This window comes from Esox lucius, chromosome 3 (genome assembly GCF_011004845.1).
Source record: "Esox lucius isolate fEsoLuc1 chromosome 3, fEsoLuc1.pri, whole genome shotgun sequence".
Classification (NCBI taxonomy): Eukaryota; Metazoa; Chordata; class Actinopteri; order Esociformes; family Esocidae; genus Esox; species Esox lucius.
In genome coordinates, this window is record NC_047571.1 from 6,117,870 (window position 1) to 6,129,012 (window position 11,143).

Here is an 11,143-nt window from a genome sequence, read left to right on the forward strand (position 1 = left end):
CTGTGCCCTCTCTTATGTCACCTCCCTTTTGTCTCTTAGAACACACTGAGGTAGTTTGTGTTAGTTGCTAAGTAACCGCTTTCAGTAGGTCCTGGCACAGATCTTTGAGCCAGTATGTCCTGGCACCTCTGATGAGAAAATATTCCCTTTTATCCACTATGAATGCAGGTTACTAAGAGGGAGCCCAAAACCTACAGTAGCAACAGCATATCCACACAAGATTTGGAATTATAGGGGAGTAGATATTGGCAGGGGGTCAATTACAACCATATCTCATTCGACATATAACAGCCTGTTTCTTCCTGCTTCTCATTTCAATATCCGGTAACATCAACTTAAGCATCATACCCTACTGTATGGTTTACGGTGGATAACAATAACATGTTAAACAAAAAGTATTAGAATTATTAAAGAAAATAGGCCCATTCTACACTCACCTAAAGGATTATAAGGAACACCTTACTAATACTGTGTTTGACCCCCTTTCGCCTTCAGAACTGCCTTAATTCTACATGGCATTGATTCAACAAGGTGCTGAAAGCATTCTTTAGAAATGTTGGCCCAAATTGATAGGATAGCATCTTGCAGTTGATGGAGATTTGTGGGATGCACATCCAGGGCACAAAGCTCCCGTTCCACCACATCCCAAAGATGCTCTATTGGGTTGAGATCTGGTGACTGTGGGGGCCATTTCAGTACAGTGAACTCATTGTCATGTTCAAGAAACCAATTTGAAATGATTCGAGCTTTGTGACATGGTACATTATCCTGCTGGAAGTAGTCATCTTGCATGAATGTTCTCATTCCGTTTACGCCAAATTCTGACTCTACCATCTGAATGTCTCAACAGAAATCGAGACTCATCAGACCAGGCAACATTCTTCCAGTCTTCAACTGTCCAATTTTGGTGAACTTGTGCAAATTGTAGCCTCTTATTTCCTATTTGTAGTGGAGATGAGTGGTACCCGGTGGGGTCTTCTGCTGTTGTAGCCCATCCGCCTCAAGGTTGTGCGTGTTGTGGCTTCACAAATGCTTTGCTGCATACCTCGGTTGTAACGAGTGGTTATTTCAGTCAAAGTTTCTCTTCTATCAGCTTGAATCAGCCCATTCTCCTCTGACCTCTAGCATCAACAAGGCATTTTCGCCCACAGGACTGCCGCATACTGGATGTTTTTCCCTTGCCACGCTCAAAATTGCTTAAATCACCTTTCTTTCCCATTCTGACATACAGTTTGGAGTTCAGGAGATTGTCTTGACCAGGACCACACCCCTAAATGCATTGAAGCAACTGCCATGTGATTGGTTGATTAGATAACTGCATTAATGAGAAATTGAACAGGTGTTCCTAATAATCCTTTAGGTGAGTGTATATGATCAAGTGTTTCTCCATTCACCCGAAAGCAGTGATGCAACACTGACACCTTTTGTCTAATTATTGTATTACATCAATGCACCCATTTCAAAATCCCTCATTCTTTTAGTCTGTTTTATTTAAAAATAAAACATTCAAACAACATAAACAATACATTTAAAAAATGAAACAAAAGTTATTCAAGCCATATTGGTATTGGAGTTTCAGACATTCTTAACGAGAGGCTTCCTTTTGATTGTTCATACAGTAGGGCCAAAGTGTGCGCTGCCCAATGGCGTTTGCCCATTGTTATACCATGAACGACAGGACAGATTTGGTGATGACAGCATGCAGATTCCCAGAGGGAATCCCATTCATGCTGCTCTGTCGGGAGTCAAGCCGGGACTTTGCTTCCTCTGCATTTTCATTCAAATCATCAGTCAGTTACTGATAGCATGCAAAACGATGCCAAATGCAACACTCTTTTCTGTCAGCAAGTCTTACAGCTTGTCCCGTTTCAACCTTCTTAAATAAATTATCAACTCTGTGGTAAAACTTAACCTAAAACCAAAAGGGGCTAACTTCTACATGCTTTTCATTAAGTTCAGGTCATGGGAGATGCAATTGCAAAAAGGAAACTTTAGTGGAAACTGGAGCATACAGTAAGTCAATAGATGAGACTCTTGGACAAGATGGACCATATCACAATAATGATCTTTCGTTATGTGCTCTTCAGCAGGGCCCTCACAGGATATAAAATGTGATATGCTGGATGTTTATCAAGACTAATTCTTCCAAAGAAATAATGAAAGTAGAATTATAAGGAAAAAGCTCCAAGATCCTTTTGTTTTGGCCAAGAGGAAAAACATTGTTTTTCTCTCCACTTTTCTGGGAACTCAAACAAGCAAATTATTCTTAGTATGACTGTTTATTTGAGGAAAGCAAAGCCAACATGTCTGACCATTTCTTGCAATAGTCATAAGGCCATTTTCTGTGTACTATGAAGTAATGTTTACACTGTAAATTAAAGCAAGAAAAAGTTAAGCCACTTCTGAGTAATGTGCATTGGTCCAGGAAACCCGATTCATGGATTTATAGCTAAACTTATGGTAAAACATTTTTTTTACAGCGATTAACTGTCCTCAAATGTCCTCAATTCATGAGGCAGTACACCATTAAGACATAATCACATGATTTTTTTAATATTCTTTGACTTAACTCTTAGGAATCACATCATTTCACACAAAATGGTCCATAATACTATACAAACTGACAGGCAGCAAACATCCCTGTGATAATACATACATACTACCATTATATTTGCGTGCAACAGGTGGTCACACTGTACTGGTGGAGAAAAAAAAGTTTTACACAAATATGGTAAATCAGAGAAAGTAAATCGTACTTTGGGGTTCATTTTAAATAAACAACAAGTTGAATAAAGCTGATAAACAAAAGGCTTTTAGTTGACCTCAATGGTTTCTGGAGGAAAGGCATGTCATTAACAAGAGGTACAAATTTTGAGATCTTTTGTGAATCACTACGTTGGCAACCAATGCACAGTATTTTTAAGTTCGAACAACTGCACAATATAGGGTATATGCTGCCCTGGTACAATTAACAGAACCTAGGCAAGTGTGACAGAGCCTACAGCTGTGGTTCCCCAGGCCTCAGGTCCCAAAGTACTGTTTCCATTCCAGCCCTCTAATAAGGGACTGATATAGACCAGGGACAATACCAGGAGAATGCAATTAACTATGGAGAAAAATAGAAAATACAGCACTACTCAAAGTCTCAAGTAAAACAAACACACCAGAGGACGACAGTATATTTCTTAATTCTATAGAATATTTTTCTCCACAGTCAGTAAGGGATTCTTTGAAGGTCTTGGCAAAAATGTAAATTGTCCTGGAAGCAGTGGGGGAAGTTTAAAAAGGGATTGTTGTCTCTATAATAGATAATCCATCACTGAGATTTACTTCAGATTTAACCTAAGCACAAACATTACCATTCATACACTTTAACATGCACTGACTAAAGGCATTTTAGAGGCTGGGCAATGGGCACGTGATCCATTATATTGACAGAACCATCCAAACCATTCTCTGTAATACACCTGTTCAAGACAACCCGGACCAAAGGCACACCTCACATGGGTTCCTTTTAACCACAGATTTGAGGACACCACTGACAACCAATTTGCAACTGAATCTAAAACAATATTTTGGTTCCAGCTATATTCTTTCAGAGGAAAGGACCATTTTAGGTTGAACCATTCATTCTTTTTTACAGGTACGTGAAGTCATCCCTATGGGAAAAGATGATCAAAAGAATATCCGAGCCTGTCCCTTAAAGCGGAATCATGCTCTTCCTTAGGAAATAAATCTGAATATTGTCTTTAATACTCAACATAATGCAAAAGCTAATAATGCACAGCATATACCACAGTGTTTAGGCTGTGCAAAATCTTCATGCCGTTTCTGGCAGTAACATTTTTTCCAGCAGCTAGCAACACAGTCCTGTAAACATTGCTCACAAACTTTTAAATAGATTTTATTATTTAAGTTGGAATAATATTTTTTGGCCCCATTTTCCTTCTACCCCCAATTTCATCATATCCAATTGAATCTAAGGCCATGTCTCATCAGGGTTTGCATTAAAGATTGCACTAAGAGCTCCTTCAATGCATCCACATCAAGCCATTCTTAAGTTTTTTTTTAACACTGCTCTTCCAACTAAGAGGTCACATGGGACAATGACTGAGTTCTCACTCACTCACCTGAAAAAGTTAGCTATGCAGTCACCTAGACACATGAAGGAGTTGCTGCAGTGAGAGTAGACCAGGAAATACCTGCTAGTGAACTCCCCCCTCTCTGGGTGATGGGACTTCCCAAATATTCATCAGCTAACTGTACAGCCAAGTCTTGAACCAAGACTGTGGTGGTCGGCTTGGTGCTACAAAACAGCACCTTCAACTACTGGGCCACCTGGAGAAGGGGTATTGGACTATCAAGACTAAAACACAATGGAATTGATATAGTCTGCATCAGTAACCTGAACTAAAGCAGCAAACACAGTCATACAGTGGTTTCCAAAGTGCTCGACTAAGGCCGAAGCTCATCGGAGCAGAGTACCAGACCTCAAATGATCAACTGCATGAACTTCTGTTCCTCTTTTAGAATATTAGCTCACAAGTACTGTGGAGATATTGAATTCATATATAAACTGAATAAGCACCCAGAATTTGTACCGGCACCCATTTCTAACCAAGACGAGCACTTGGGATCCATGTTAACAATGAGACCAAAGGCACATGAATGAACACGTCGATTCCTGCATATTTTGGAACATGTGCTGAGAACACAAGGGAGCGTTGTGTATTTCTTGGTCAAATCATTAGAAAAGTTGGATAAAAAAAATGGAAAAACATATTCTTCTAACTAGAGAAATTTCTTTTGTGGCAAGGTTTGGACACTTTCTGACAGATAGTCCTAATGCCATCACAGTAAAGCTCCTCCCTGTAAGACATTTTGGTTTTTCGAAACACTGACCCGTTTACATGAATGGTATGCGGAAATTAATACTGTAGCTGTCAACCAAAACCAAGAAGATAATAAATAAGAATCCATTCCGTAAGTCATCCCCCTCCCTCAGAGGCTGAGTAGTTCTGTGGGGTGCCAAGTGAGACCATGTTTGAGATAGAGGTTGCGTGCACATGTGCTGTACACCACTGGAATTATACCATGTTGCCTTTAGTAGTTCAGCTTTCTGACAGCAGGCGGGCTGATTCAGTAGCTGCACAGTGTCTGAAGAGAAGTGGCCTCGGAATATCACCAGTAGAAAGAGCGAGACAGGAAGTTAGCTGCTGTGCCTAGCCAGCTTGCTCCATCTTGCCCTGTGCCCACGCGGGTCACTGCCTTGTCTGGCTCCTGCGACGGGCTCTCTTCCTCCGGCAGATAGTCGGGAAGATCCACGTTCTTCTCCATCGCTACTGAGCATTCCTCTGAGAATGGGATTATTAACTACAACAGCAACAGAAAGGGCTTTTTACATGAGCATGCTATTTGAATAAAGATTCAGATTAGATACCAGACAACTTAAACCTAGAGTCTTTTGTCCTTGAGATAAGAATAAAAATGTAACTGACAGACTACAAAACCAGATCGACTTAAGAGGCTCTGTTGTTAACACCAAAGAAACAAATAACTGACCAGCAATACTAACCTCATTTCCATCCTCTCCTCTAACTACTTGCTGAGCCCTCATTACTTCAGTTGAGGCGATAGCAGCACCCAGAGCCTAAAGAGGAAGCAAGAGTTTCAGATGAACAGTAACGGCATACGTTCAGCTTGATTCTATCCTGGATCCCTTTCCCAGAATGTGTTTTGACAGGACATGAGCTTGTCCAACTCACCTTAATGTCCGGCGGACTGAAATTAATATCTGGTTTAATCTCTGTAAAGACAGTACTGGACCAGTGTTTTGGTGAGCTGGCTTTTCTCCATTGGTTATTTTAGGAGAAATTAACAGCTTTCAGTTACAGCTGCACCGACACCTGACATCTTTCACATTTAGGAAGAGGACTTGTCTTGCTTCTGCTCACTAGTTTCAATCTCATGGCTCTCCTCTAATAACCTAACCGACAAGCTGCGAAATTCAGTTTTATACAGATTAGACACACCTCTGGCGTTCATCCATTCGCTATCCTGAATGAAACTTATTAGGACAGAAAACATGCTAATCACTCACCTCTGCCTTGAGGTCTGAGCGGATCCTTACAATGCACCTCTTAACGGCCATTTGGAATGTGAAACTAATGACGCCTCGGATCTTCAACAGGGCCTCTTCACAAAGGCTTCTCCGGCTCTGGAGATGAATGGAAATAAGTGGGTAAGCTCATCTCACCTCAGACCGTACTAGCAGAACTGTCACTGTAGCTACTAGCCAAATACAGTAGCATGTTGTATTACAGAACCCACAACACTCAGGGAAACACATCTGTTTATCCTCTGTAGACTGTATGGAAGTCACGTTTCCTTATTGGATAGAGTTAGTGATCCACACGGAGAAACTCACAGAGTCATCCAGCCCATCTATGTGGAGGACAACGGTTTTGGCCCGCTTATTGGTGGAGCCAAGGAAGAACTGGGCCTTGCGTCTGCAGGAAGGCCCCTCCTCTGGCTTCTGTGCATCCTCACTATTATAAGCTTGGAGGAGCTCATAGATTTCCGAGGCCAGCATCTTTGTTTCTCCTGGCGTCGTTGTCCTGAGAAGGAAACAGATTTTGTACATCTTAAATCATCATAAACATTCAACTCTAATAAACCAAGATTGGAGTTTGGTAAAAGTCATAATATACAAACTTCTGCATGACATTCTGAAGACTTAACATCATTCCCAGCTCTCCCTTCATTTTCTCCCTGTTTTGACAGGATTCTGCCAGGTAACGGACAGCCTGAAGGGGATATATAATCGCAAGTTAAAAACAGAAGGTCACTGACAGCCAAACAAAAGTCACACTCTGTCCAATATAAGCCCAGTCAAAAAACACTTCCCCCCACTAGGAGATCTTACCAGGAGCGCTGAGTAGACGACCTGGGGGTTGGGATGGTCAAGGAACAGGATGAGTCCTGGCAAGCAGCCTTGGTCTTGAACGATGGCTCTCCTGTTCATGGGATCAGCTGCGAGATCCCTCAGCTGGTTCACCACAGCCAAAGCATCTGGCTCTCCACTCATGATGCTGCTTTTTTCAAAGACCCATGCAGGTCTGAATGGACTGTGGGAGAAATGGAGGGACTGACATTATAAAACAAGTCGTAAGCTTTTGTTCTGAATGTCAAATATCTAATCTAGCTCAATAGTGAGTTAAATACTATTATATAACACGGGCCAGTTACATTCCATTCTGCTAGTGTATGCATTCACTATTAGGTTGAACATATTTATGGTAGGTAGAATCAGGGTTGCTGTAGAAACATTTGGCATCAGACAATATGACTGGTAGCAATTTAAATGTAGATGTTTTAAACAGGGTTCCATCATCTATCTATTTAAAATAACATGTTTTAATTTGTACCATGGCAAAGAGCCCCCATTTGAACATTGGATGAGCCTCTCTTATTAGCCTGCTTGAAAGTATTTTTGGATTGAGATATGGTTTTGGTATAATAGAGGCTTTCAGATACTGTGTATTTTGCTAAGAGAGAGAAAGGTAGTTTTGTCATTATCCAAGCTTACTGTAGCCTAAATACCAAGCAAATACAACGTAAAATTGTATTTAAGTAAATGACCCAACTGTTTGTGTGATAAAATTATTTATAAACCCATAGGACATCGAAGTTAGTCCACCCACACACTGTTCGCTGCCCGACCCCAGGTTAGCTTGGATAGTTTTTAGCTAACCTGACTTACTGTCAGGATCAACGTTAACGTAAGCCTTTGCTGTGTAGCTGACGTGTCTGTCAGGATAACTGAAGTCTTTATGATCGACTCAATGTGAAACTGGAAGAGGCAGTGCAGTAGCTGCCGTGTTAGCTAGTTGCTAACTGGCTAATAAGCTATAGCATTAGCAGGTAGATTTTAGTGTACAGTACTACTGTTAGCTAGTAAGGGATAGTGCACTTCGCGTTCATGATTTACAATAAACGACCTGGAATGGCGTGCTGAATGTAGGCAATTAATAACTGATTGATTAGCTCAGATGACCTGTAGTGGTGCCTAAAATAAACAGGGATGCCTACACCATAGCAATAACCAAAAATAAACCAATGGATCAAACCATTACATTAGCCACAACCTTTGTATCACTAACGTAAAGCTAACTAGCTGTAACACACTGTAGCATACCTTTAAAGAAACTTATCTTCCGACCAGGCAGCAAATGTGCACACGGCGTCCAAGAAAGACAGCATTAACAAAATCCAATGGGTGAAATAACACAAACGTTAACAGAATATTTTATTTAATCTTTATACATTAGTATTATCCTAACTAAAATGATCAGGACTGTCTTTCCTGGGTAAACGCAGTCGATGCGGCCACTCGCTCCAATAAACGTCTCTGATTGGACGTTAAAGTCTACATGACCATTTCACTAGCCATTCCGCTGCACTGTTCCTGGAATTAAAGAGCCAACGTTCTGTGCGTGTTGTCAGATGTTGCCTCCGTATGCTTATTTAAAATCACTTCTACGCCTTCTGGTTTAGAATCCTAAATATGTATGAATGATTACCTTATGTAATCTCGACCATCTTGTCATCTCGCCTTAGTGCCATGTGAAATTCAAATAGACATCCATTTGCAGACAGAGAGAGGCAAACCGACAGGTAAATCGGGTTTATCTGGGACTACAGGGTTAAAGTAAGCGTTAGGCTTAAAGTAAGGGTTGATGAGCGAGTGAAGATGAAGCCAGGGTTCGGTCTGAGGCAGTAGTGGAAATCAAGCAAGCTTTTGTCACGGGCAAGTGCCGCCAAGCGAGATCTCCTAGGCTCACAGATAACCCAACCCAAGATGAATTACAACTAACTTTAATTTCATAATTTCATAAATGCACATAAATAGTAACACCAGGGATTGGGCATTCCAAAACCGACAGTTAAGTAGCCACAGTAAATTACACTCCACACAAATGGTAAGTCCCCCCAGGGAATAGTATACCCAGCAAACAAACTGCATTCACAAAGATAAATACATAAGCATTCACCACAACCTCACAGCACGCATTTCATATCTATAGGTAAACACACACACTTTCCTATTTAACTCAAAGGCATAGCCAAAGTTCCAACACAATTCACACATTAGTAAATAAGGGAAGCTACATGCTATGCTTCTACTCCCTGCTTATACCTGTCCCTCTAAGCATTTGTTATAGACAGCACCCAATTAGCCTCCTCCTGGCAGCTGGTTACCTCCCTCCTTGACGATACAAAACATAAAATTACAAACAACAATAATATTGAGGATAAAATATCCTGTACTGGTCCCGGATCCACACGGCCAGTTCAGATAAAAGCGTCTCTGCCAGTCTTTATAGTGCCGATCACCGCACTGAAGAATGTGTCCCTTTCTATTATACTTAGCACGAATGGGTCTAGTCCCCAATATGGCCCCAACTTACCCTGGCCCCTCCTACGGAAATTCCGTAAGAGCACCCTCTCTCCTGGGAGCAATGGGAAGGTCCGGGCCCTCTGGTCATAACGCTTCTTATCCCACGCCTGCCGCAGCTGACTCTGGAGGCAATCCTGCTGGAAGGCATGGACCAGCCGTTGGTGGTGTCTTCGCACCCACCCATCCAGAGTAACTGGCATCGGTTTGGGGGTAACTCCATTGTTCAGATCTATAAGCAGCCTAGCATGTCGTCCAAACAGAATATAGAAGGGGGTCAGGCCAGTGCTACTATTCCGGGTATTGTTAAAAGCCTGTAAGAGCTCTGGCAACCGCTCGACCCAACGCTCCTGACCAGCTCCATCTAAGGTATTTAACAGGCCCAACATAGTCTGATTGAGGCTTTCACATGCCCCATTGCCTTGGGGGCGGTAAGAGGTAGTACGAATCTTTATGGCCCCATATACCTGACACAGCTGCCGAAACATTTCTGATTCAAATGCTGCCCCCTGGTCCATCAGGATACATTCTGGGCACCCCAAGGGCTGTATCAGGTGACTCCGGACCATTCTTGCTGTAGTGACGAGAAAAAAGGTCAGTCATTACAAGTATATTAGGGTATACATCCCCCGACCTACGTAGAGACAGATAGTCCAGTGCCACCATCTCCCAGGGGTAATGAGTCACAATAGGTTGCAGTGGGGCTTTAACTGTAGGACCTGCTCGTCCCATGGCACACTGGGGGAGATCCTCTACCCACCTATGTAGCTCTTGCCCCATCCCACCCCAGTAAAACCTGATCTGCATGGCCGATAGTAACTGTTGTCCCCTGGCATGGCCAAAACTTGGTGGTACTGCTCACACAAAGCCTGGCGTCGATCTTGTGGGACCACAACTGGCCTTACATCATGGTCCTTGCCCGTTCAAGGTCGAGTCAAAACCCCATCCTGTAGCTGTAGCTGATCCCACTCCTTCATAAGGCGTAGTCCTGCCCGTGTTAGAGTCCGTTGCGCCGCCGGGCTGGGCCACCCCCCTTCCGCCTTCCACTTGCGAAATTTGGACAGGTCCTCATCCGCCTCCTGCTTGGCCCCACAGTCAGTCATTTCTGTCTCCTCCTGTCGTGGGTCCAATTCGCCATCCAGTTCTCCAGGCAGCATGGCTTGGGTAGCCTGGACCTCCACTACTACAGCCTCTCCAGGGAGCTGGGAGAGAGCATCTGAATTTTGGTTAGTTGACCCTGGTCGATGGCAGATAGAAAAATCTAAATTAACAAGTTGAGCAAACCACCTTTGCTCCACCGCCCCTAGGTTGAACTTCAACTGAATTTGGCTGAATCTGAGCAGACAATATATCCCTATACACTTCAGAATTCATCCAGCTGCTTCTGTCTGCTGGCACATCATCGATAAACACTAGTGACCCGGCACCAATGGAAGCCATGCATGCTCATGCCATCACAATCCTTCTACTGTGTTTTGCAGATGATGTGAAATGCTTTGCATCATGAGCAATTCCAAGCCTTCTCCATACTTTTTTCTTCCCATCATTCTGGTACAGGTTGATCTCAGTTGCAGAACTGGCCTGATTTTTAGAAGATTTTGGGAAAGTCAAATCTGGCCCTTCTATTCTTGAGGCTTGTATGGTAGACTAACGATATGCCTACCTCCTGTAGAGTGTTCTTCACTT

General features: G+C 42.6%; 1 protein-coding gene across 2 annotated transcripts; it reads right to left on the bottom strand.

Annotated features, from left to right (window-relative positions):
* Positions 1-2,532: 2,532 nt before the first annotated feature.
* LOC105007399 (armadillo repeat-containing protein 1) lies at positions 2,533-8,688 on the bottom strand. 2 transcript variants are annotated; one of them, XM_010866316.4, is made up of 7 exons: positions 8,583-8,688; positions 6,926-7,127; positions 6,715-6,806; positions 6,428-6,617; positions 6,101-6,217; positions 5,576-5,650; positions 2,533-5,373 (listed from the first exon to the last, which is right to left on the bottom strand). In XM_010866316.4, exons 2-7 carry the CDS (start codon positions 7,085-7,087, stop codon positions 5,182-5,184), a joined length of 828 nt encoding a protein of 275 aa, XP_010864618.1. In that variant the 5' UTR covers positions 7,088-7,127; positions 8,583-8,688; the 3' UTR covers positions 2,533-5,181. The 2 variants fall into 2 exon arrangements, with proteins under 2 accessions (XP_010864618.1, XP_010864617.1); XM_010866315.4 differs by lacking the exon at positions 8,583-8,688 and adding an exon at positions 8,198-8,408.
* Positions 8,689-11,143: the final 2,455 nt, after the last annotated feature.

Excerpts from the sequence above, each read along its gene's own strand:
- LOC105007399 (XM_010866316.4), bottom strand. The coding sequence starts at position 7,087 with ATGAGTGGAGAGCCAGATGCTTTGGCTGTGGTGAACCAGCTGAGGGAT. Across the intron at positions 6,807-6,925 it reads TCGTCTACTCAGCGCTCCTG|GCTGTCCGTTACCTGGCAGA; the intron begins GTAAGATCTCCT and ends TATCCCCTTCAG. Across the intron at positions 6,618-6,714 it reads CTTCAGAATGTCATGCAGAA|GACAACGACGCCAGGAGAAA; the intron begins GTTTGTATATTA and ends TTTCCTTCTCAG.